Source organism: Cyprinodon tularosa, unplaced genomic scaffold (genome assembly GCF_016077235.1).
Source record: "Cyprinodon tularosa strain WSP-4 unplaced genomic scaffold, ASM1607723v1 ctg199, whole genome shotgun sequence".
NCBI classification, from domain to species: Eukaryota; Metazoa; Chordata; class Actinopteri; order Cyprinodontiformes; family Cyprinodontidae; genus Cyprinodon; species Cyprinodon tularosa.
In genome coordinates this window covers 2166042-2194033 of record NW_024038729.1, presented here as the reverse complement: position 1 = coordinate 2194033, position 27992 = coordinate 2166042, and the positions used below count along the sequence as shown (strand labels likewise).

Here is a 27992-nt window from a genome sequence, read left to right as displayed (position 1 = left end):
TCATTAACATGGGCACTGGGGAGGTTTGCAAATCAAACATAAAACAATTGTTTATTAATATACTTAAATGTCCTGATTACATGCTCTGTATTCATTTAAAACACAGTAAGTTAGCAGTAGGTATTAGCCGTGTGGTGGAAGCTGCACACCGACTGCAAGCATGCTCCAGATTGTCTGTTATCCAACGTCCCCACACAGAAAGCAGCGACGGCGGTGTCGGTTGGATCCCTGCGTGGATGTCAGCTGTAGGAACAGCTGAGTGGGCAGTTTTGAGTGGAATGGGCGATGCGGCGGGGATGACGGCGCTCAGTTCATCGCCTCATGCCTCTTCCTGTTCGGGGAAGTTGAGGATCTTACGGTGGGCTTGCCTCAGGTACTGCTGCTGTTTGAAGTAGACCTTAAACGCCCCTTTGATGGCCACAAAGGCGATGCCTCCCTGGGGGGGGGAAACAAAGCAAACCATCATGAAAGATGCTCTAAATACAGATTCAGCTCGGCAAATCTAAAAGCTCGTAAACAGCAGTGGGTTCCTGTTGTTTCCTGCTCAGGAAGAGCGGCGTTAGAAAACCACCGTTCTCTGATGTGCTGGGAGAAATCTGGTTTGTAATCAGTGAGCAGCTGCTTCCCTAAACGTCCAAACAAAAATCAGGCATGAAGATCGGAATAAATGACAGAAAGCAGGAATAACTGTGGGGTGACTTCAATTATTAGTACTTGCTATTTATTCTGCTTAAAAAAAAACATTTCAAAGTCAAATCCTACTGTTGTGACCTCTCTGACCACAAGGGGGATGAACTCAGGAGACACGGATCCAAACGATGAGTGCATCATTTTCAGGTAAATTTATGTTTTTCTCAAGACTTTATTTGTAAAATTGCTCAATATTTCATGAAAAAAAAAACTAAAATCTGGTCTGAAGGAAGGAGAATCAGGGAAGAAAAAGATGTAAGAGAGGAATGAAGGGTATGAGGAAGCAGGTGAATAAAGGACAAAAAGAAGGTAGAAAGTTTAAGGAAATGAAGACATTTCCAGACAGAGCAGGAAGCAGCGGAGGAGAACGACCCGTACATCGTCTCCCTTCCTGATCTGCACCCACCAGAATGGTCCGCTGGAGATTGGAGTTGACGCTGCTGAACATGAGCTTCCCGACGATGGTGGCGATGGTGGGGAAGACCAGGGCGCCGCACAGGATCCGTGTGGCGGACACGTGGTCGGCCAGCGGGCTGGCCTCGGCGGGGATACGGGGCACCGGGCAGCCGATACCTGCGGTCCAAAGAGTGACTTCATCAGCAAACCACTCAGACTCAGTCCAACCTGCCTGGTCCTCAGACTGATGATGCTAAGCTAGAAATTAGCACCAACCTGGGAAGATTTTGTCAAAGATCTGCAGTTTGTTTGAGTATTTCCTCCACAGACGAAGGACGTAGTCCTCCCAGCGAATCATCTTCCCCAAGATCAGCATGACGGGGATGGTGGGCAGGCCAATGAGCAGGAAGAGTGGGTCCGCCCGCTCCATGACGTCCAGGCCCTCCTTATGGCCCACCACCTGGACACCAGATTCAAAAACTCAGGATGTACGAAGAAATTAGCGAATCACTGACCGGCTGATTATCATCTCCTGGCTGTTTATCTCTTCCATCTTAATATATCAGGAGATAAAGTCCTTTTAAATTGCTGACTAAAACACAGAGTCCTACCTGCATGACAGTGACGGCTCCGTAGGTGACGGCGGTCCAGTAGATGGAGCCCACCATGATGCCTGCTGCAGCGAAAGGCCCGGCTTTGGAAATGAGCCTGTCGGCCAGATCCAGCACATAAACCACAGGACCTGCAGGAAACAGACAGCAAAACTTCAATTTGAGTAAAAATCTGTTAAATCAGAAACAGCAGGAGAATCTACCTTAGATCTTCTTTGAGTCTAAAACATCAGAATCGTTCTTCTCTAATAATCATCTGTTATGCAGTGAAAATGAACCGGATCTCCGATTTAGGTTCCTCTTTGATAAGAAATGAAATTAATAGAGTTGAAACAACACCATGCGGATTCTGCAGAATAAACAATTATTAGAAAGCCTCCAGTGTGGTTTTAAAGAGCAGGTAGGAACAGTGAACACCTTAAAGTTGTAGGGAAACGGCCATTCCAACCGTTGCATTTCCGAATTCTCCCGAGTGTTGCACAACTTTACACGAGTGAATACAGTGAAGGTGATTGGTCGTTTATAAAGTTTGTTGTGGTGGAAGGTTCTCCAGCAAGTTTGGTTGTGGCCGGTTTGTCGGAAGCATCTTGCTAACCAGTTAGCAACTTAGTGCTAATAGGTTCCCAATGGGAAATCCCATTGGGACCAAGTAGCATTAAAATTGGTGACTGAGAAACGACGCTGTCAAGGAACGCTATGGACAGCGGAAACATGCAAGAGGAGGAGAGTTTAGTGTCGGAGGTCGTGGATGAGTCTCCTCGGTCATCCATTTTTTATTTAGAGGAGGAAAGTTGGGACGAAGATGTTGTGGAAGAGGACGCCAGGGCGGCAGAAGCTTGGTTTGGTGTAGAAGGCTTCCAGCCGTACATGTTTGAGCTCTTGCCTCGCAACGCTAGCCTCGTGAGACCATCCTGATCTCGCGAGCTTTCAAGATTTCACTCGCTAATCAGTCTGGAGGCTCTCCGTTAAAGAAAATTTGGAGCCGTTCACCAAACGAACGTCCAATTAGCGTTGGCTTTGAGGCGGGTTGAGGTGTGACACAACGAGAAGCGCAACAATTCAGTCTAAAAAACATGGCGGCTTCAGCCGATGAAACTAGCGTTAGCGTGGCTATCGAGCAAGTTTTATCGGAATTACAGAGTATTTCTTCACTGAAAGAAGAGCAAAAACACTGCTCTGGAGGCTTTTCTCAGAGGAAAAGATGTTTTTGCTCTTCTCCCGACTGGTTTCGGCAAGAGTAGCCTGGCTTGTGGTTGTGTTTTCGTCGTCGGTCTGTTAGTACGTCATATGCTTCGTTGATCTGATCACCAACATAGGCCAATCAGCTAACCAGTATTTTCGCCCCTTCCCAAAATTACTTCAACGGAAGGTTTCCAGATGGATATGCGGAGCAAATCCATCTGGCGGAGTCAGGTTATCGCAACGCTGCCAGTTGTGTTAGCTCTACGCCTGCCGAAGACACAGACGTCCATCCCCGTGAACCACAGTAAAACACTCAAAAGCATCGACAATCAACTTTCACAGGACTTTTTCGAACTGCTCAGTAAATGCAAATATTTTCAAGACTGGATAATTTGATGAATCTGAGTGCATAAACATTTTTTTTTTTTTTTCACTGTAAATAATTAAGAGGGAAAGTATTTTTGTTGAAATGGGATTGTAAGGCTCTTTGTGGTTTTCCTTTGTTTTTTCTGTAAACGAATGACAATGTTTGATTATCCTTTTTGCTCACTGTATATAGTTGCACCTATTCCTTTAAATTTAATTTTTCTAATAAAAAAGATTTAAAAAAAACAACACTGGGACGCACCTCAATGGGAAAGGATTCTGATTTCTTATTTCAACCGTTGCCTATATTAGCTGCGACATATGAATCAAGGTGCTATGACTGAAAATATTTGATTGATGACAGTTGATATACGATTGGCTGAATTTAAATGTACAAGCTAAAAACGATTTTTTTAAATAGAAATTGTCCTCCTTTTGGGACAATAGCAAAGATCAGCCTGAAGTCCAAAGAGGCAGAATCAGGAGGACAATTAAGCGTGAACGTTTCCTACTGCTGCATCCTCCTCCCATCTGGCATTTCAAGCCGACTCGAGGGAAATCATGCAATATTTACAGGACAGCAACCTGATTTCCTCACTCAGACAGACTCATCAACATGCTATTAATAACCAGGAGTCAGTGGGAGGGGAGGCTGCCAGAGGGACAAGAGGCTGCAGAGGAAAGCATCTGAGGGAGGCAGCGTGAAGGTCCAAGAATCTACCTACCCTAGATCACCTCCTTGAAAAGCGGATATAAATATTTATGCAGGGATCTGCGTGTGTTTGAAACAACATTTATGCCAACATTAAAAGCAGCAAAGTTTAGAGGATTTGAATCCTTCCTTAAGGCTTTCTCTCCCCAGAGCTCTGATTAGCTCGCACTCTTTCATTAGCATAATCCCACTTCGTCTATTTTTGTGCCGTTTCATGGTTTAGTATAGAAGCCAATACTGAGGAGACAAACCTTCCAGATCCCAACAAAGTACGCTTTTATCACACAATACAACAATAAATCATATTAGCTTTTGTTTCAAAGGTGTCAAACTCCGAATTACCCAGATTCCCATTACAGTTCATTTCATCGTTTCTCTGAATGTGGTGACATTTCTAATCATATTCTGCCTAGTTAGGAAATTAACTCTTCATATTGCCACAGCGCTGAGTCACAGATCACTGCTCTCCTCGTGCGTAACACAGCCCCCCTTTATAGATGATTTTAGACGCCGAGTTTATTAGAAGATTCACTTGTGTGGATTTAAGTTAACTTTATTATGTCAGAATAAATCTTTTTGACCGTCAGTGTGCTTTCTGGAAGGACTGATTGGGCGATTGGTCTGATTTCACTGTTAAATGTTCAAACCTGAAGCGTGAATCTGAAGTTTTATCACTTGGATGTTTCTTAATACTCTACATTTTTGCAGTTATTGATGCAGCTGCTGCCTGGACTCTTGCCAGGCATCTGATGCCCTGCAGAACTCCTCTGACTGCACCTGTGTTTGCTGATGCAGACTGACCTACCAGAACCCAAGTGCATCAGTATGGAGTACTTGGATGAGACGACTGGAATCTCTTTTCAATTTTTTCCAGCAAAGCGTTGCGCCATTATGGCCGGAGGGAACTGGGTCATGGTCAATGGCCGCTGACAGGGTGGAGAAAGGAGCGATTCATTTTAGCCGCTGGCAGCAGATTCCATAATTAAGATGATTAAGCAGGAGGGAGGGAGACAAAAAGGAGAGAAGTGCAACTACAGTTTAGAGGTGGACCAAACGTTGGCACACTCTTCCCACCAGGTTGTTTACTCCCTCGGAGTTTGTGTGAAGACACAACAGTAAGGACACTCTGTCCTCAGAGCTATACTGCCAGCCCCATTAGTAGGATCGGCTGGCAGTGGCTCTGCAGCAGGTGCTGGTGGGAGGAGAGACCCAACAGTAGATGAGTGCTCTCTTGTTGGACAGCCATCGCCATGTTAATCAGCTTCATCTCTCCTGTTGGAGAAAGTGAACAGAACCAGGATTAAGAAAACAGCCTTTGTAGCCTGTTGGGCAAACATCTCCAGCAACGCAGGACAAGATCTACAGTCGATCATAATCTTCTTTTAGAAAAGCTCGAACATTCTCTAGGAATTAATGGCGCAGAACTGGGATGGTTTAAATCTTATCTGACAGATTTTATTTTGTTCACATTCATAATGAATCTTCTTCAAGCTCCAGTGCTAGGACTAAATTCCTACTGTTATGCTGATGATACTCAGCTATATCTGTCTATAAATCCAGATGAATCTAACCTGTAACTTAGACTACAGGCATGATTAGCCAGTCACTTAATCTGGATGGGATTAAATTAATATTGGATTATAAAGCAAATAATATTTTTGATCAGGTCCTTTCATTTAAATCCCATATCAAAGACTTTTCTATAATTTCATTCTTTCATCACCATAATGTTACAGAAATTAGAAATATCGTATCCAGGGGTGAAGCTGAGAAACTAGTTCAATTTAATTCACAACACTTGTCCTCTCAAGGCACTTTACAGTTCAACCAGATCATCCAGTCAGATTTATTCAAAGTTTTCTATCTAAGGAAAACCAGTTGATTGCATTGACTCATTGACTCCAAGGCAATCCCTCACACTTATGCTTGTAGCGACAGTGGAGAGGAAAATGATCTTTTAACAGGAAGAAGCTCCAGCAGAACCAGGCTCAGTGTGAGCGGCCATCTGCTGAGGCCAACTGGGGTTCAAGGAGACAGATGCAGAGATACAAAAAGCGTGCATTCTATTGCTAGTCCATTTAAAATTGGACTATTGTAACTCTTTGCTATTTGGAAATCCACAAACTGTAGTTAAAAGCCTTCAGCTGATCCAATATGCTGCAGCCAGAGTTCTGATGAAAATTTAAAAAGGATCATATATTTTCTATCCTAGCTTCCTGATGGCTCAACTAAACAATTCCAGATGAACAACTTGCTCTTGCAGATCATGAAGAATCGCTCTGCTTGTCCAAGGTGATCTATTAGATTAACAAAATCTCTACCTTATGAATGAATGAATGAATGAATGAATGAATGAATGAATAGGAATTTATTTCAGACAATAAATGAATCAACAAAATACACACAAAAGAAACTAGTTAACATCATCTAAACTAAACACCAATTTCCAAACTAACCTAAAGATTTTCAGTGTTTCTATTCTAAAAGAAAAAATCTGACAACAAAACAGCTTAAAAGACCAGAAGAAAAACATCCAGAAACTATCAAAATACCTTGGAAAGGAGCTCCAAGGATAAGTATAAATTATATAGGTTTTCAAAATAGCTTCATCAGATGAACTATTTTTTTCTGATGTACATCTTGTTCTTCTAACGGCTAAATAGGTCTCAATCACAGACTGTCATGTTTGAGTCAGTGGAAAACCCTGAAGGACAGCCGTGATTTCACGAACTCATTAGAGCAGCGGCAGCATCAATCCACTCATTTCGTCAGCCCCTGTCAGCTTTTGATGAGCTGTTCAGAGGGTTCCTTCTGACCCACTTTGACTCAGACTCTATTCTCCAGACAGATCCGACATCTCCGCTCGCCTCCCTCACCGCCTCCTTTTCACACTCACTAATGCGATTAGGAAAAACACACATTTCCCAGCGGTGAAGCAGAATCAGGGGTGAACTCATCCAGCACTTTGTGTTTAATCAATAACTTCTCTTTTTGACCCAGATAGGCTACTTGGTGGTATGATGAGAGAACTTGTCTTTGTGATATTGACACTAAAAGTAATGTAATGTACCACATTTAAAGGTGGAGGTTCAATACCTAAGGATATCCTACACCATGTGTGACACTTGGACCTGACAAAATTTGGTACGACGTCAAACTTTGTGTATTTACATTGTATACGCATCATTTAGCATTAGATAGGCAACAAGATTTGGCAATAACATTGAAATATATCAGAAGGAAGAGGAGGAAAACATGGACGCTGTTGTAGCCGAGTGGTATGTTTCTCACTCTTATGGGAAATATCACAAGTCTGTAAGCCTGCTGGATTAATTATAAACAACTAAAAATCTGATGTTTAGCGGCATAATCTACTCTTTAATTGGAAATCCTTAAAAAAAAAAATTAAGAATTATTTTTGGAGGAATGTGTTCGAACATCAGATTTTTCATCGACACAAGAAAGTCTTGGAAAACGTCCTTAGTTGACCACATCCAAAGAAGGAGGACAAAGAAATAATCCAATGGAGAGATATAAAAAAAAACATGTCAGGGCTCAAATGATCATTGAGGTAAAGGAAACGGTGATAAAACCTCATGAGTTGGAACTCGTGTTCAATCCGACATGCACACAGATTATGTAGATCCAGCTGTTTGGTAGTTATGCCAAATAGCCTGTACTTATATAGCGCTTTTTCGAGTCATGCACACACTGATGATGGCTAGCTACCTTGTAGCCACAGCTGCACTGGGGCTCACTGACAGAAGCGAGGCTCCCGTACGCCACCAGTCCCTCTGATCCACCATAGTTGTGATCAGATGAATTTGTCTGACAGAACAGGCTTTCCCTGGCATGAATCTTTTTTAGGCAATCTAAAACCTATTCCATTATTCTGTATTTGTGGGGCAGCAACATTCAAAACCTGTTAAAACCTCTTGCAAAACATACCAGTTCTTGTGGTTCTGTGTTCTAGATAAATCTCATGGTGGATTAAATTGTTCATTTTAAAGATCTCCTTATGTTTACACCAAACAATATTAACACGCATGTTTATAAACATTTGACCATATGTGGCACTATTAGGCTACGTTTACACTGCAGCCTGAAGTTACCCCAATCCGATTTTTTGGCCCATATGCGACCTAGATCTGATCTTTTTATGGCTGTCTTAACAACACAGATTCGATTTTTTTCCAATGCGACCCAGGCCTCTTGGCTATGTGGTCCTGAATCCGATACGTATCTGATCTTTTCAAATGTGACCTGTGTTTGAACGGCCATGTCGCATTCATCCGACCTTAACGCTATTACTCAACAAAGGTTCTATTTTGGGTCTTGCTATGAAGAAGCAGGAAGAAAAACTACAACCATGGCGGAAGATGATGCAGAGAGCAGTATTTATGTTTAACCATCTTGAAAAGATTGTGTTTTTATGGTTGGGAAAGATCGCTAGATGCGCTCCGGCAATACCATCCATGCTTTCTTCCGTAAACACAGAGCATGTTTGCTTGTGACATCATTGCGTCCTCTACTGCGCACGCGGGACACTTGCGTTGTATGACTACAGTTCACACAGGAGATCACATACAAGTCGCATATATTTGGAAATGTAAACGGCATCACCAAAAAAATCAGATTTTACAAAAAAAAATCGGAATAGAGCATCAAGGCCTGCAGTGTGAACGTAGGCTTAGACTGATCACTTTTCTGTTAGCCGTTCAAGTCCATAACTTTACTGCTTTGATTCTCAGTTGATAGATTATCTTCTCTGCTGTCATACAAAATCCTGCAAACGGATCACCTTTCATTCATCCTCTCTATTGGATCTTTATTTGGCACATCGTAAGCAGCATCGGCATTTCTATTAGCTGATCAGTAGTAGAGGTGAATATTGGCATGAGTGTTGCAATTCGATACATGTCGCGATACTTGGGTCACGATACGATATTATCACGATATTGCAGTATCACTATATATTGCCATATTTTCCCCAGCTATCAAAATCAAATGATGAGATAAAACAGCAAGTGCTGTATATTTTCATCAGAAAATATTGATTAGGTATTATCCATGTTGTTTGGGGTTTTCTTCCACTGTGACTGCCTCAAATACAGATTTGGTGCTGCACGCACAGTTAAAGGGCTCCACAGCACTTTCTGCCGGAGTGGTGGTGCAGAGGTAGCCCATTTTCCCATCAATGTTTTATGTAAGCATGTTTTTTTTGAAAATCGATACTAAGAAGAGAAAGATCGATATTATATTGGGCAGCCGAATATCACGATAAATCGCCAAAACGATTATTTCCCACACCCCTAATCAGTAGATGTAGGTCATAGCATGGCTTTTAATGCGAGATCAACGTTTCTAAATATCCGACACTCTTAAACCCAAATTGCACATCCTCCGTTCCTGTACGGCTCCGCATCATTCCAGACCGCCTGAGTCTGTGGAAAGTCCCGCATATTGCTTCCGAGGTTACGCTGTCTTGCTACAGACTAAGTTCCTTGGAGCTCGAGGAAAGCATGTGAGAAGTACCAGTTACGAAGATATAAAGGAACCTGAAAAAAAAAAAAAATTATTTTGGATCAGCAGAAATTGTATTTGTTCTTCCAAAATTAGCACCTCTTCATCCATATTTGTGATTCAAAAGTTGCTCAGCAAGTTGTGAGGTTCACTCTAGGAAGTTGTTGTAAAAGGATTTGCCGAAATTTTAAGCCTTGAACAAAATAACAAATCTGCTGAATTGTTTGTTTGTTTGTTTAGAAACTAGTTATTTGTGTCCAATATTTAAATAAAACTGTCATCTTTATTCGGAGTATTTAAAAAAGAAGTTTTAATATAGTTACTGATCTGTCATTATTACCGTATCTTACTTTGACAAACCGGACATTGTTAGCCTTCTTTTTCCTGTTTGATGCGATTGCAATTGTGAATCTTGACCTGGCAAGAGTCTGATAAGTCGGAACGGAGCAGAGAACTGAACTTGTTCAGGCGAAGGTTGGACAGCACGTCTGCGGACGGTGAGATTTGGAGGAGTCAAGGAGAACTGTTCTCATTGATTAATACAACTACACAGTTGCTCCGTCTTGCGAACATTAACGGAGGAACCGGATGATGTGGATTTCAGAGTTAGAGGTTTATCTCAGGTAATGTTTGTTAGCAAAATGGCCACAAAGGCGGTCCTAGAAGCAGTCTCACAGTGCGAGCAATGACTAAAGGTTCCTCCGTGATTTTTCCTACAGTCTTTTTTCCGTGACAGCCTAATATACAGAGTTTCAGATTATTAGATGTTTCAATAAACTACAAACAGCCCTGATTTAGGCTGTGCCTTTTAATACGGTTTTCCAACCAGGCGACTCAGCTTGCCTTGGCTCCAAATCAGTAATAAATATGTCACCATATTTAGCAATGAGTAGGTGTGCAGCTGTGACATCAATGATCAGCTGTTTGGATGAGCAATGCTTCTTAATTAACTGAACCCTTGGAAAAGGAGATAATGTGATAATATGAACCAACTTGTAGGAGAAAAGTACAGATATAACCTAAATATTCAGGAACCATGTTAAAAGCTTGGACTGAAACTTCCATCTAATGGCTCTCCATTGAGTGACAGCATAACCCTGGCTGCTATAAATATGGGTGAACCCGTTTACCAGCTGGGCCCAGCACTCCCAGCTGAACATTGTCTTACGTCCAGCTTCAGTCTCGGATTGCAGCCTCTGTCACTATGGAGGTTTTCTAACCAAGGCTGCTTCATAGGCAGTGTCAAACCTAAACCAGTTGGAACTGGTTCTTAAGGCTCAGGGTCAGCACCTTAAAAAGCGGTGCTATCGCAGCTCAAATTCTTTAGCCGAATCCAAAAACAAACCCAGGTAAATTTGTAAAAGGGAGAATGTAGCCGCTATGAAACAGTATGAGCTCCTCATATTATCTTCTTGCTTTTTGGTATTTTGATAATAATAGTTGTGCCTTACATTCAAAGCAGACCAAAAATCAAGGAGAACTTTGAGAGGAAATACAACGATTTTATGCACGAACAAAGATTTTGTTCTTTGTTTTAAAAGCGTTGGCTGCCAGTACCCTCAGTAACATCAACACTGCAACTGTTTTTTTACAGTTGGAAATATTTATCATTACTTACTTTCCCATTTTTAAGCTTAGGAAGCAGAAAAGTCAAGCTCTTTTTCAAAACATCTCATTTGAATTATTCCGCCTTAACATACCAGCCCAATCGAGCAGCCAAAGCATTAAATCAGGTGTTTCCATCCCCTGTTTACAGGAGTCTGAGGGCAGCAGTATTTAGACGCACCCCTGCTCAAACACACCCGTCTCAAATGGCTGGATTACGTCATCAACATGGCAAGTTCTCCAGAGGCCTGCTGATGAATCATTCCTTCGATTCGGGTGACCGACTAAAACAAGCAGGACAGCAGCCCTGGAGGGCTGAGGCTGGACACCTGTGATTTACATGTCATTTTAATTACTCCAAGTCTTCTACTTATCTGCTCGGGTCTAATTTTGCAGTTTAGAAAAAAAAAAAAAAAGCTCACCTAGTTTTGGAAAGACGATGAGATATTCAGCATTGCACTGTGGACAAGCAACCCTCGCCGTGCTGTTGCCTCTCTGTTTTTCATCCACCCAGCGCTGCAGGCAGGACTGGTGAACCCACTTCGTCGAGCCACGGCATCGACACGGTCGAACCCACTCTGCTGTGCGGTCATCCTCATCTGTGGCGAAGCACACCCAGCAGCTCCTGAGACAACACACAGGTCCACATGTCAGACGTCAAGTAAAAAATTAACCAGAGAAACTTCGTCAAAGCGCAATAAGGAATTATTGTTCTGACATCCCAATATAAAGCCCAGTGTTGATTTGGCTGATTTCAAAACGGGCTAAATAAGGATTTGCTCAGGATTTTAAGGCATCGCCTTCAGATCATTCTAATTAGTCATTTGTATCCATGCAACTGCCTCCAGTTTCTAAAATACACTCACCGGCCACTTTATTAGGTACCCCATGCTAGTAGCGGGCTGGACCCCCTTTTACCTTCAGAACTGCCTCAATTCTTCGTGGCATAGATTCAACAAGGTGCTGGAAGCATTCCTCAGGGAGTTTGGTCCATATTGACATGATGGCATCACACAGTTGCCGCAGATTTGTCGGCTGCACATCCATGATGCGAATCTCCCGTTCCACCACATCCCAAAGATGCTCTATTGGATTGAGATCTGGTGACTGTGGAGGCCATTTGAGTACAGTGAACTCATTGTCATGTTCAAGAAACCAGTCTGAGATGATTCCAGCTTTATGACATGGCGCATTATCCTGCTGAAAGTAGCTATCAGAAGTTGGGTACATTGTGGTCATAAAGGGATGGACATGGTCAGCAACAATACTCAGGTAGGCTGTGGCGTTGCAACGATGCTCAATTGGTACCAAGGGGCCCAAAGAGTGCCAAGAAAATATTCCCCACACCATGACACCACCACCACCACCAGCCTGAACCGTTGATACAAGGCAGGATGGATCCATGCTTTCATGTTGTAGACGCCAAATTCTGACCCTACCATCCGAATGTCGCAGCAGAAATCGAGACTCATCAGACCAGGCAACGTTTTTCCAATCTTCTATTGTCCAATTTCGATGAGCTTGTGCAAATTGTAGCCTCAGTTTCCTGGTCTTAGCTGAAAGGAGTGGCACCCGGTGTGGTCTTCTGCTGCTGTAGCCCATCTGCCTCAGAGTTCGACGTACTGTGCGTTCAGAGATGCTCTTCTGCCCACCTTGGTTGTAACGGGTGGTTATTTGAGTCACTGTTGCCCTTCTATCAGCTCGAACCAGTCTGGCCATTCTCCTCTGACCTCTGGCATCAACAAGGCATTTCCGCCCACATAACTGCTGCTCACTGGATGTTTTTTCTTTTTCGCACCATTCTCTGTAAACCCTAGAGATGGTTGTGCGTTAAAATCTCAGTAGATCAGCAGTTTCTGAAATACTCAGACCAGCCCTTCTGGCACCAACAATCATGCCACGTTCAAAGTCACTCAGATCACCTTTCTTCCCCATACTGATGCTCGGTTTGAACTGCAGGAGATTGTCTTGACCATGTCTACATGCCTAAATGCACCGAGTTGCCGCCATATGATTGGCTGCTTAGAAATTAAGTGTTAACGAGCAGTTGGACAGGTGTACCTAATAAAGTGGCCGGTGAGTGTAGTTCAGTCCTCTGGCTGAGTCAAGACAAGAAAATGAAGATGCGTGCACTGAGATGTGGTTCAGCTAGAGTCTGAGTAGTGCTAAACCACAACCAGCACAGGTTAGCAGTGGAGTCAGTGTGATAGGAAAAACTAAATGTCTAAATGTTTTTAATTCTACGCTATTGTTTGACTTCTTATATAAAATCTGAAACAACTATTAATCTTTAAAATTTTCACTTTATTGTCGTAATGTTCCGACTTTATTTTCCTAATGTTTCGGCTTTATTCTCCCAATGTTACGACTTTATTAAGTCGTAATGTTACAAATTAATAAAGTCGTAATGTTACGACTTTATTAAGTCCTCTTCAGGGGATGCCTTTTTCTATTTACATGATTGAACATGACACAACAATAACACCGTCTTAATTTACAACAAAAAAAGAGAATAAAGTCGTAAAATCATGAGAATAAAGCCGTAACATCACAAGAATAAAGTCGTAACGTTACGGCTTTAAGTCGTAACGTTACGGCTTTATTAAGTCGTAACGTTACGGCTTTATTAAGTCGTAACGTTACGGCTCTATTAAGTCGTAACGTTACGGCTCTATTAAGTCGTAACGTTACGGCTCTATTAAGTCGTAACGTTACGGCTCTATTAAGTCGTAACGTTACGGCTCTATTAAGTCGTAACGTTACGGCTCTATTAAGTCGTAACGTTACGGCTCTATTAAGTCGTAACGTTACGGCTCTATTAAGTCGTAACGTTACGGCTCTATTAAGTCGTAACGTTACGCTCTATTCTGTCGTAACGTTACGGCTCTATTCTGTCGTAACGTTACGGCTCTATTCTGTCGTAACGTTACGGCTCTATTCTGTCGTAACGTTACGGCTCTATTCTGTCGTAACGTTACGGCTCTATTCTGTCGTAACGTTACGGCTCTATTCTGTCGTAACGTTACGGCTCTATTCTGTCGTAACGTTACGGCTCTATTCTGTCGTAACGTTACGGCTCTATTCTGTCGTAACGTTACGGCTCTATTCTGTCGTAACGTTACGGCTCTATTCTGTCGTAACGTTACGGCTCTATTCTGTCGTAACGTTACGGCTCTATTCTCGTAACGTTACGGCTCTATTCTCGTAACGTTACGGCTCTATTCTCGTAACGTTACGGCTCTATTCTCGTAACGTTACGGCTCTATTCTCGTAACGTTACGGCTCTATTCTCGTAACGTTACGGCTCTATTCTCGTAACGTTACGGCTCTATTCTCGTGATGTTACAACTTTATTCCCTTTTTTGTAGTAAATTAAGACAGTGTTATTGTTGTGTCATGTTCAATCATGTAAATAGAAAAAGACAATATTCATTTAAAAAATCAGCCTTGCAAAAATAATCAGCAGCAGATCTTGGAGATACTGGTTAGACTGACGACAAAATTAATCAGTTTTGACCTTAGAAAAAAAAAGCAAACTATTGTTTCAAAATCTAAATAACAGGTTTTTTCAAAACATAAATATTTTTCATTTTTAGGCCAAAGATAGTCTATCTAAAAGAATAGAAATCGGGATATTCCTACCTAAGCTACATCAGATATAAGGTATCAATATATTATAACAGATTTAAAGGGGAATGGTTTAATAAGAAGCGCATAAAGCGTGCATTTGAAGCTGATTAAAGAAAAACATTTTTTTACAAACTAATAGTGGCATCTATAAGTTTACTAGGACGTTCAGCTACCGGTACATTGAATGACTCTGCATCTTTCTTCATAACACCGTTGGAACTTCAGCCCTGCTGCCCCCGCAGCTGAATAATTGACAGCAAATCTGTGGCTTTCTGTCATCATAGTTCAAAGCGACTTGTGCTCGGGTACTAGTGTTACATCAGAGTCGGAAAGACACGGGAGCAATCTTGAATTATTTGCTTGGGTTGCTGGCTGAATGTAATGGATGATTTTCCAATACAAGCAGGGTGTTGAATAAAACATGACTATGCAGGAGAGGAGGGTTGAAGCTCAGATAACAGCACAGACAGAGAGCCGGCCGGACAATCATAGCCCACCATCTCATCAACACCTTATTCACACTTTGTCCACAGACGTTACTGAACTGAAATTGAAAATCCGCCTCCTTGTTGCTCCTGACTGGTAACTCAGTAGCTGTGTTTACCTGCACATTAGGAGTCGGAATAAACAGCCAATTGGATGTAAAATATGTCAAAATATTCTGATCGAATTCAGGAGCTTGGAATGAAATTGTATTCTGATTAAGAGGGCGGGTTTATGCCGATTAACAATCCGATTCCACGTGTATGTAAATGTTATTAAAAAGTTATTCTGAATGAGACCAGCTCACCTGTGTATCCATTATCAATGTGACCGAATTGTTAGATCCCATTAAAAAGTTCTGACTGGCCATTTATTCGGATTGTCCTTGTAAACAGTTCATTTAATATATGCATTTTTTTTTTTATCTGAACACATTTTAATCTGATTAAAGGAGAATTCCGTTTTTTAACACTTTTAGCCCATTTTCTGTAGTGTCCAGGATGAAATCGAATGATCGACACCAAAATTTTGACAATTGGTCCTGTCTCTGCTTTTTGGCTCATTTAGAATCCACCCCTGGCTGCTTCAGAATGGCTTCCATAGTGCATGTCCGATAATGTCCTTAAAACATTATCCGACGTCGAGGTGCTAACGTCTCTGTTAAACACTTTAAAAAACTCTGAAAATGGAATACGAAAGGTGGATTCTTGATTCTCGACGTCGGAGTACACAGAGTGAAGCGAAAAGACTACAACTGTGTAAACAGGCCCCATTTCCGTTTCCGGTGGCAGGGGAATATTGACTATTCCAACAGAACTCAATGGGATTTACAAAATGCTAAATAAAACACTACAGGAACGTTTTTTCTTTACGAAACTTTTTTTGGAACGTCATTGAACAGCGCTGACGACCCGGTGAGTAGCATATTTAAAAAAAAAAACGTTTAAGGTTGTTTTAAGGACATTATCGGACATGCACTATGGAAGCCATTCTGAAGCAGCCAGGGGTGGATTCTAAATGAGCCAAATAGCAGAGACAGGACCAATTGTCAAAATTTTGGTGTCGATCATTCGATTTCATCCTGGACACTACAGAAAATGGGCTAAAAGTGTTAAAAACCGGAATTCTCCTTTAATGACATTTTGCACATGTAAACATAGCTAGTGTCTACTACCATATTTAAGTCCGGTCATATTCAGAATCCAAACTTCTGAAAGTACTTCAAATATGAAATGAATACATACTGTTCAATAAATGATGCGTTTTTAATTACCGGAGGCATCCATGTTTGTCAAAGAACACTACTGCCACCTACTGGTTTGTGATGTCACGATGCGGTATCGACTGTTGATCAAGTCCCAGTGCTGTATCTGGTGTTTGTCACAACGCGCTATTATCCAAGTCATCTTGAAAACATTCTTCTTCCAAATGTTGGCTACATATTACGTGTTTTTTCTCTGGCCAGAAGTTCGATGGCAAATCCTCCCTCTTCAAGTTGGCGATCCAATGACCAACCCGTCCGTGGAGGATCAGGAATTGGAAAGGTGAAATAACTACAATTTTTTTCAGTTTTACCCGATATATTACAACATTCAACTGCCATGCACGTGGGTATTGTAGGTTTAACTATAGCTCCTGCAAATTTCAACGGTGAAGTCCTCTGGAAAAAAAAAAATTGTTGATTGCAGATGCGATTAGTAGTTCCCGTTGATTTTGCTTGTAAAGCGGGGAGAATGGTGCTAGGCTTACGGCACCGTAACGTCACTGCCGGAAGATGTCAGGAGTGAGGTGTTACTATATTTGGCCAAAAATGGCTGCTCCCAAACTCAGTCATCGCAACGAAATTTATTATTTTTATTTTTTTACTCAACGCTAAATTCCTTAAATCACCGTAAACGTATTAGTTCTAGGTATAAATATTGAGCCATTGATTATTCCTTGCTGATCAGACTTTTCCTTTAAAAGAAATACAGGCCTATATAGTTCCAGAAAGGAATATATTTGACACTGAAGTCACAACCTGCAATCATGCAAAACATAAACTTCACTCTGAACATATGATGAAACATGGTAGTGGCAGCATTTCCTATGCAAATGGGAACATGCATGGAGAAAAATATGATGCAATGCTGGAAGAAAACCTGCAGGAGACAGTAGAAGAGTCAATGCTGGGCCTGAAACTTAAGAGTTGTCATAAAAAGTTTTTCAAGCCTTAGAGCAAACACCAAGAGAAATTAAAAACAACAAAAACTATTTAATGTCCTTTTGGGATACATTAATTATTCTTGAGCTAAATGAAATTAAACAAGATTTGATTACATTACAAACCCTTAAATACATAACAAGGGTAACCATACATTTTTATGTATGTTGTAGCCTCTATATTGATATCTAAGAAACAGTTAACTTTTTTTGGCAGAATGTATTAATCCTCATTAAATAATCCCAATTTGTAAATTGCTGGAGGTTTTTTTCCTGTTAAAAGGGAGTTTTTCCTCTCCACTGTCGCAACAAGCATGCTTAGTGTGAGGGATTGCCTACAAGTCGAAGAGTCGATGCAATCAACTGGTTTTCCTTAGATAGAAAACTTTGAATTAATTTGACTGGATGATCTGGTCGAACTGTAAAGTGCCTTGAGATGACGTGTTGTGAAATGGCAATATATAAATAAACTAAATTGAACTGAAAATTAAATTACCTTAGTGAGCCTGATATCAGTACTTAAGCAAACATTTATATGAACTCTGCAGAACATACAGTATCATAAATGAACAAATACAAACAGACCACATAACGCTGATGTAATCTGACCCAGATAGACAGAAAAGATGAAAGACGGCCTTTAATTCATGCATTGCTGTCCGTTTGATTTGACACCAACAATTAATGGCCAGACCAGATATCTGATCAAACCTTTTGGTATGTCTGAACTCTACTTTATTGATGATCCATGTTTGAATGTAAAGAGAAAGAAAGAGCGCAGGCTGCCTCAACATGCCGTCTGTTATGAGCTGCAACTAAGATAGAAATAGGCCAAAGCGGCATGTCTGATTCTCCTATTTAATTTTCAGATATTTTTGAAACTTTTTAGGTAACGTATTCATCAGACCAACATATAAAATCTAGTCTCCAGGCACTTTGGAGGACAAATGCCTCACATCTAGGGAAAAGTGATTTAATCCTTCTGAATACATGCAGTTCAAATAACAGATTAAGTTGGTAATATAACAGTTTCTCAAACACTTTCAAGGAAAATCAACCGTTTGTTTTACTTTTGTCCATGTGCAGTGAAATTGGTTGTTCTTGAATGTGTCCATGGCTTAAATACTAATGATGGATTAGACAGCAGGTTTAAGACTTATGTCCTTACAAGATAAACCAACTATTTAACAGATCATAGGTGGAAAAAAATGAGTCTTAAAACACAGACATTAGTTTTTTAACCAAAATCATTCATTTCATTAATTCTGTAAATACAAGTTTATTTAAACGCACCTTTGCAGAAAGTGGAAGGCAATTAACCTTTTAAAGCCCGATCCAAGAATAAAACAAAACAGAAAATTACTTTTTTTTGGTTTTGAATTCCTTATTTGCCCTTTTAACAAAATATGTAAAAAGAAAAAACAGAAATACATTTTTGATATTAATAATTTATTAACCTCTTACACCCTCAGGGGGTATAAATAAATTTCTGCCTGACAAAAACACACAAAAGTAAATCACTTATAGCCTCACAGCTATTAGATTTAAGAAGAAACTTTTGGTACGTCTGTAAAGGTAAGATGTCATAGAATGGTTTTCTGGTGTCAGCACCATTGTAGCTTTGACCCTGCCTGATATATTAGGGACAAAATACAAAATATTTTGCATTTTTTGAACCTCGCCAAAATTTTCTTTGAAATAAACATTGCAAAACACTACCAAAATATTATTTATAGCACAAAAAAGTACTACAGACTTTTAAATCTAAATGTTGTGTAAAAATATACCAAATTTGGACTCAATCAGATGAATCATATTTATTTTAGAATGGTATTAGTGAGAAATTTCTTAGGCGGAGAGGCCATTTTGGTACATTTATACAAAAATGTCACCAAACTGTGCCAAATGTGTTTTTACATCAATACTGGGGGTTTGTTAAAATTACGAGGTCACGTAGCAGCTGGACCCGCCGGTGGGTCCGTAGGGTTCTAGGGGTTACTATGCGATAAGTCAAGATTATTTTTTGTGTAGTCTTCTACTGGCTGTTATCAGGTATATCTGATTGTGTACAATGGGATTTTGAGCAAAGTATTTACAATTAAATTATGCAAAATGTGTCAGACGCAAAACATTTCAGAAACCGTATGTATCAAATACGATACATTTGGCATTATAGGGTTAAAACATGTTGGTTATGGTGCCATTTAAACCTAAAAAGTGACCAAACAGTTTTAAAACAGAGAGAAAAATGTCCAGACATGTACTATGAGTATGGTTCAATCACATTAATCAAAGTACCAATTTTTTTATTTTTTATGCTTGCAGTTTTAATGACCATGCTCTAATTCAATAAAAACCATAGCATCTTTTTTGCTTCTACTCTACTAGTCATTTTGAAAACCCCTATGATCCTCCAAATTAGAGCGCGAATAGGTGCACTTTGGATGAATTTTTGGGAACAAGACGTCCATCGGTGGAGTTGAGACTAATATAAAACCCCAAGGTGTGGACACTTTGTGTAAACACATAAGTAACAACACAGCTACACCCACAAGCCAGGCTGCTGTTCATTAAGATGCGTGCAAGCAACCCAACAAAGGTTCCCTTTATTCCCCAGTCATGTGATGGTGGATAACTTGGGGGTCCACAGCACAAGCTGGGCACATGAGCAGCCGATCCTTGGCCACTAAGATGTGCAAGGAGGGGAAAAACTTTGAAAGGGTTTTCAACGTATGACAACCACTTCTTAATCACAATATGTCCCAAGTATCTATGGTGAACTATAGTGGATCAGCGCTGCTTTAGAGGATTTATTTTTAGTAATGCAGGTTTCTGCTACAACTTTTTTAGATTTAATTTGCATAGTTTTGGAGCTCCAATGTCAGTTCAGTGTGTCTTTTAAAAAAACTTGAGTTTTAAGCCATGCATAACCGCTACAACTGTGATCACACCTTCACTGACTGCATTGTTTGTTTTAAAAGCCATTTGCTCCGGCGTTCATTTAAAACTTTCTAGAAAGTTCTCAGTTTTCTGGTTTAAGTCAAAGTAAGAGCAAAACAATGCATGTACATATATAGTGATACTTGCATAATATTTTTCATTATTGACCTGTTAGTTGAGTTATTAAACTACAAGACTCCAATGAAAGCTCTAAAAACAAGCATGAATATATTTTACAAAAAACAAACAGTAGTGTTTTAGATTAAAAAAAAAATCTACATCAGAGAGAAAAAAACAAAACCATGTCAGTCTGGATTAAATCCAATAAAAAGAATAAATTCTGGATTAACACATTTCAGTCGCACCTATTCATTAAACGCTGCACTGCGAAGGCAGCCGGCTGCCTGTGGCTGGCTCAGATAAGAACCTTTGGGGCCCTGTGTTTGTCGGCGATAGAAGCTAGGTACACAACGGCCCAACAGCAACAGGATCTGGCACACATCTCACAGCTATCTGCTTCACAAACACTGTCAGGGTAACTGCGTCTGCCACACACCTGCAGCACGTAGCTAAGGCACATTTCACAAAACCTTGCATGCCCTTCCTTTCTTCATGCTGCATGGGTTTGGGAAATGATTTCAAAGATCAAAGATCAATATTGACAGAAAGTGCAGTGTCAAATGCTTTGTAGAACACACCCACACACAGCAGATGGTATCAGCTGTTGGTTTTTGTTTAGGAGGAAAACTGTTCAATATTGCATTACATCCTCACCTCAACATAAACTGAAGGAACACATGAAATAAAATGATACTTGGAAAGCAGCAATAGGAAATACATGAAACATTAACCTTTTTGGCTGTACAATAGGTTTTATGTCACTGAACTAGGTTTACATGCATCACTTTTTTATTTTAATCGAAATTTAATCCAAAAGCTTAACCCCAGATTCATAATGATGGGTCTATTAAAGTATAAAACAGGTTAGTTTTGAGTTGCAGTGAAGCAGCCTATTTGAAAAACCCATATTTCTTTAGAGTAAAATTTATGATTATGAGGCTAAAAACTTTATGAGGATAAAGCTTTTTTTTTTTTTTTTCAGACTGTTTAATTGTTTCTTTGTTGCTTCAGGAAGGCTGCTTGTTGAAAAAATCTCCAAAATCCCAAAAGAGAATACCAACAAACAAGAATTCAATAGTAGTACAAGTTCGATTTGAGCAGCATTTGAAAGTGTTGAAGAAATGACCCATCATCTTGCTCATTAGCTGTGCTTCCATTACAATTCTGCACAAAAACTATGGCAATATTCTTTCAAATTCGGAAAAGCAAAGTACCACAATTACAGTATTTCTATTAAATACCAAATGCAATCATAATTGCAGGTAAATACGTTTGTTCAGGTTATAATAACACAACATGGCAGTTGCAGATGTAAAAACATGAGATACATCCATATTTCAGCCACCACTCTAGTGGGCATCATCATCCTTTAACTACTTCTGGTCTTCTTATTCGTCTTTTTTACAGGCTGTAAGGTCTAGCTGCACATCATGTGACTCGTGATGCAAAAAAAAAAGGGGGGTTCCATTGCAGTTTTGCCAAATACAATCCCAAAATTACCTCATCAAGTGTGAAGACAGTATTATAAGTAAAAGACGACCAAGATGATTAAACCTCTCCGATACCCAGTCTTTGATGTACTGGTGTTATGCTAAGGTGCTCAAGCGTCTCATAAAGGCCAATTTATGCTTCTGACACATAGCCTCTGCAACCGTCAAATCTGTCTCTGTGCGCGACCATGCCCCACCGCGCAGAGGTTCTGCAACCGACACTGCGCACCTCAAAAAATCCTGACTATTGTCGGACAGTCGCAAACCCGCGCAGACCTCAAGGGGAAGTGTGCAGAAAAAAAAAAAGCTGTGATTGGTCCTTGGTATGCCTTTCCAGCTGTCTTTGTGGTCGTCCTTCTCGATTCGGTGCTGGGGAGCGTCATTTTCAAAAACTGAGGAACAACTACAATGGACAACTACGACGAAAGGTTAATCGGTCTTTTTGCCAACTCCATTAACAGAACCTGTTCCTCTTCGATGTCTAGCAACTCTAGATCCATCTCCGTAACCATGATATCTTACAGGCACACCATTGTTGTTTTGAAAGAAAAATACTCCCGCTGGCACTGAAGTTCTTGTGACCATCCGCCGAAGTTCTCGCGAGTTCTCGAATAGGCTCCACCTTGCGCTTTGGCGGGAAACTGCTGTACATCCCTAGAAATTCCAGACAGACGTTGCAGAAGCATACCAACAAACCTGGTTCGCGACCAAACGCAAGCGACATTTGATGTGTGCGGTTGCAGAAGTATAATATGGCCTTTATTTTTCCACCATTTCTTCCTTTGGCATCGTGTTTTAACACAAACCAACCTTAATTCCTACCAACTTAATGAGTGAATGAAAACCACTTTAATCTAGATGTGCCAAAGTTATGTCCTTTTGGCTAACTTTATTCATCCCATTTGGTATCAGCTTCACACGACGAAATCCATTAACTCGATGACAGTAAAAGAATTTCATTTTTCAGCAAAGGTAAAACATCACTACTCCCATGTATAGTTGATTGAAATTGGGGCACAGTGAACAACTCAAAGAGAAACAAAGTCTCTCAGGAATACCCAATAATTGTGCTACATTTTCCTTGGACAGTCTAACACCTCATTGTAGTCAAGGGCAAGAAATTTGTTTCAGTGCGGTATTAAAAAATAAAGCTCCTTGTTAAAGTGTAAAAACCAAAAAGGATAGATTATAAAACTTATATTCATAATAAATGCAGGAATGTTAGAACCTACTAAAATGAACAAAGAGCTGCCCTAACCAAAAATTCAAACCAAAGCTCAGCTGTTCCACTTTATGTTGAATGATTTAAAATTGAAAACAAATTTTTTAAAAGCATATTTGTTCTTGAAATGTGCTTACATTCCTTAACATATAAACAAAACTGGAAAGGTAATGCGTTTAGGTGGGACACAGTAACACCCCCCCATGGAAAGTATACAGGAACAAATTTTCCGTTGACTGTATTCAATTATTAATACTAATACTTCCTGTTAAATGTACTAAATAAATTAAATCTGGGTTTACGAAGGACAGTTTTGTTTCTTAATGTGCAGTTTCTCATCTGCTCTTAAATCAAATCTGTTGGCCATGTTCTAAGGCAGAAAGTCCTTAATATACCGTCAGTTTCACTTTTTATTTAAAAGAAAAAGATTTGAAAATTTCCAAAGAACTTGAGGCCTTAAGTTAAACTAAATGTCTTGTTTGATTACACAATTTCTGCAATATTAAATCCTAATGCTATGATGGCATGAGTAGCTATAATTCTATCAATAAATGTGGGGCTCGACTGATGATAACACCATCTGATCTGAAATCCCCTAGATATCTGTTTGTTATTAGCTAGCTTTGGTTACAGATTTGAGAAATGTTGAAAATGTTCTTTTTAGCAGCAAAGCCTGGGCTTCTTGCTGAAATATTGGACCAACACAACTATGTTGGATTTACCTGAACATGATAGTACTTGAATAAATAGGGCAAACAGGATGTCAAGGACACGTGTATTAAAAAAAAAATAGAAATAAAAAAAATATGGTAAATAAACACTTTTCAATAGCTCAAACTAAACTTTGATTTCATGATTTAATCAGGCTGATTTTGCAGTTTCCACCTTAGTCAGCTAAATAACATGCTGCTGTCATTTTTGCACACATGTTGCTGCCATTTTCAAATATCCATTACTGTAAAAATGTCCATAGCTGGATATTGGTTATTTATCCTCCAGGTGCAGTTTTATTTATATTGTTAAAACACTTCACAGTAAAGTATTTTATTCTTTATTTTTTAACTCTTCGCTATTATGTTATTCTAAGGTCCACATTTGTGTGACCATTTTTTCTATAATCTTTTTGCTGCTGTAAACACCAGAATTCCCCCCTTGTGGGCCAATGAAGGGATTTTCTATCTATTCTAATGACTGTTTAAAGAACTTATAAGTGGGGAGTTTGCTGGCATCTAATCTTATAGTTGAAAGGCAGAACATTCAATACAAGTTGTTTTCTAACATTCCCAAACAGCCTGTTGGTAAAACTGTGAATTCAATTTTAATTCAATTCAATTCAGTTTATTTCTATAGCGCCAATTCACAACACATGTCATCTCAAGGCACTTTACATCAACTTATTGACTTGAATGCAATCCCACACACTAAGCATGCTTGTAGCGACAGTGGAGAGGAAAAACTCCCTTTTAACAGGAAGAAACCTCCAGCAGAACCAGGCTCAGTGTGAGCGGCCATCTGCTGAGGCCGACTGGGGTTCAAGGAGTAAGAAATACGTCCTTCTTAAAAATGAACGAGCATAGAGCCTCTTCCTGCTCACGTTTCAACGAAAACCCCAAGTCTAATCCTTCCAAAAGTGATCCCAAAGCTGAGTCAAACGAGAACTGTTCAATAGTTGTTGACGTCTTCCTTGTTGGGCTTCTTCCAGCATCGCGCATTTTTGTCGTCACACCTTCAAAACCCCGCCCGCTTTGCATCCAGAAATTGAAAACACATCTCTGTGTTGTGATTGGCCCGCCAGTTCTGGGACCTGGGGCATTGATCAAGGCTAGACCACTCGCAGGCAAAAGTGATTTAGGCCGCTGGTGGGGGGGGCTAATTTATTAGGCTACTAAAATGGTTATCTGCCAGTACAAACAAATAGGGCAGCGATAACAGTCTTTTTTCCTGCTTCACAAAAAAAGGCAGCAGCTTGACAAAGCCATGATGGCAATTATTTTACATCCAGTTCTTCATTTATACACACACACACACATCAATTTAGGGCTGTCAAAAGTATCGATACTCAAAAAAGTATCGATACCGTAACGTTGTATCCGGATACAATACTCATTTTCAAAAGTATCGATATAGCCATCTAAAGTGCAGAATAGTGGAAAATGCATGTTCTGAACACTGTGTGATTGAATAATTCTGCGCATTTTTCAGTTTCAGACTTTTTTTGTAACCGTTGCAGCTGCTGAGAATTATTTTTGTTTAACTGGTTTGGCCAGTGTCATTGTTATGTCTGCAAAACATAGCCAAGGAAGGAACACTTAATTTTAGTTTTTTATCAAGCTTGCTTAATATTGTGCACAGCATGCAACCTCAAAATATTATTCTTATTGTTTTTTATTTATTTATTGTATTTTTTTAGTAATGAAAATATTTCTGTTGAATTTTAGAGTCTTTTTTTTTATTCTTGTGGTATCGAAAAGGGTATCGAGTATCGAATATTTTACTTAGTATCGGTATCGAGTTGAAAAGTTTAGTATCGCAACAACCCTACATCAATTTCAAACAGATCGTATCGGTATGGTATTGTATCAGAAGATACTGCACAGCCAGGTATCGGGTATCAGGGTGCAACGCTATTATAAATTATCTAAGAATGCCAGCATCTAATTCAGGCATTTTTTCCCCCTTCCTTTCTTACATTAAGATACATTTTTTGAGTCATTTTAATGATTTCTCCATTTATGTAAAACATTACAATACAAAACAAAATATTTTCCTACACACCTCAGACATCCCAAGTCTCCCAGAAGTTCCGGGAGCCTCCCTGATATAGTTGTTCATTGATGCCCGCTAGTCGGATAAATTATCCCGGATTTTACACTCTGCAAGGTGGTGTTTTTTTTTTTACTGCGAGTGAGAGCGAGCAGGCAATACAATAATTTGTGCATCATGTGAGGATTAGAACTACTGCGATTGCGCAGGAACAACAAGAGAGAGGGCGGGGTGTGAGGAGGAGGTTGCTGGTGTAACCTGTGCAGCATATCTGTCCAAAGCAATGCTCTGTTCAATGAGCGTTTCAGGCGACTGGTTGTCAGAGGGCTAATTGGATCAGTCCGATAAGTTTCGCGTTACTCTCTGCAGTCACCTAGTTACCACTCAAAGCTGTGCATCCTGTGAAACGGCAGAGGTTGAATCCTCGAGTAAAAAACAAAAATATAGGACTAATTTTACAGCAGACTATATTAAAGTATATCCACGTCTAGTGAAGGTGAGGAACAGTGGCGGATCTAGACCAAATGTACCAGCGGGCCAGGAGGGGGCCAGCGTGTTTTCATGGGGGCACAGAAAAGCATGAAATAAAAAACAGGGCAAGGGATTCAAATATATTGAGAGCTGCATGAAGGGAAATTTCTTTTCAATCAGGTTCAATAGAAATTCTATTTCTTGAGGTAAATATACATTTATAATTTAGGAATTTTACATATTTTTGACTTAATTTAAGCCAAAGCAACCTTTTTCTATAACATTTAGATTAGAATTCAAGAAAAACTGTTAAATTCATTTTTTTTTAAATTAGAGGATTCTTTTTCAATTTGTTGTGAAAGAAAAATAAGCTTCATTATAAGCATCTCCCTGCAATTAGTTTTTGGAACTTGGGATGTCTGACACCTCGTGTCTTAGCTGTTGGCTAATGTTATGTAAAGGGATTTGGTTATTTTGTAACGTACATTTTTAACTAGAATGACCCAGTTTAAACGCATATATAAACGTAAAACGTTGAATTATCGAGCTTCCGACTGAAGTCCTTCATTCATGAAGCCTGTGTGTCATGGAAGGAGTTAAAGGGTCACAAGTCAAACCACTGTCAGCATCAGATAGCCAAGGACGACCCTTAAAAACTCTACAAACCATGGTATTGTGAAAGGTAAACTCCACATTTCTGACTAATACCTATAATTCCTCGAGTATTTTATGAATATCTCTTTACTATTGGTCATAATTGTTAAATCTCAGAAAACTACGTAACTATAGCTAGCTTGTTTGGTAAGGCTTCACTCACCTGTCCAAATTTTGCTGTGCGACAACTGGACCCTGTTCCGCCATTGTTGAGAGGAAATGTCTTCTTAACAGAAGTGGATCAGATGAGATAACGAAAACGAAATAAAAAGCCGCACTGCTGATTTTGTGAACGATAAAAAAAAAAAATGCTAGCTAACAGGTTAGCTAATTAGCCCACATATAGGCCGTTATGTTGTCACAGCCTGTCGTCGGCGGAAGTGCCACCTATTTGGGGTGTAACTACTCTCTGACAACCATTCTTTTCAAAATAGCCTTTATCTCCTCGCGGTTGTTATTTTAAGAAAAAATACAGTTTAAATATGTTATGGCCTCGTTCACCCTGACCGCTTGACTCCATTGACTGGCCGTGACTACGTCATCAAAACAACGAACACGCCGTTAGCGCAATTTTAGCCTGATGTGGGAAATGTAGTTTTATAACCTCTACGTATTATATCGTATCAGATTTGACAACAAAAGTAAATTGGTGTACTTAAAATATTTTTGCATTGATCTTTTCTGCTCTTAAGTGTTTTTTCACGCGTCATGAATGCAAATAATAATTTATACTGCCAGATACATTTAAGTTTATCAGTAGGATTTTAATTGTAATTAATCTGTTTCCCTTGTTTGTGGTTGTCTGGATTATTTGATTCATAATTTTAACAGATAATTAAATGATAAAGTGTCCTCATTTAATGCTCTATTATTAATCAGGGGTCACATAACCACTGAAATAAAACTATCTATGGGTTATAAACAAATATTTT

At 39.8% G+C, this 27992-nt stretch overlaps 1 protein-coding gene across 1 annotated transcript; it reads right to left on the bottom strand.

Moving 5' to 3' along the window:
- Positions 1-24: 24 nt before the first annotated feature.
- Positions 25-27608, bottom strand: march5 (membrane-associated ring finger (C3HC4) 5). Its single transcript, XM_038284153.1, has 6 exons — positions 27224-27608; positions 11508-11710; positions 1698-1828; positions 1363-1546; positions 1097-1263; positions 25-436 (listed from the first exon to the last, which is right to left on the bottom strand). Exons 1-6 carry the CDS (start codon positions 27265-27267, stop codon positions 320-322), a joined length of 846 nt encoding a protein of 281 aa, XP_038140081.1. The 5' UTR covers positions 27268-27608; the 3' UTR covers positions 25-319.
- Positions 27609-27992: the final 384 nt, after the last annotated feature.

What these genes read in the sequence shown, in the direction of transcription:
- march5 (XM_038284153.1), bottom strand. Translation starts at nt 27,267, where the DNA reads ATGGCGGAACAGGGTCCAGTTGTCGCACAGCAAAATTTGGACAG. An exon ending in GCACAGCAAAATTTGGACAG is followed by an intron (nt 11,711 to 27,223) that starts GTGAGTGAAGCC and finishes GTGTTGTCTCAG; the next exon opens with GAGCTGCTGGGTGTGCTTCG. An exon ending in CTTTGACAAAATCTTCCCAG is followed by an intron (nt 1,264 to 1,362) that starts GTTGGTGCTAAT and finishes TTTGGACCGCAG; the next exon opens with GTATCGGCTGCCCGGTGCCC.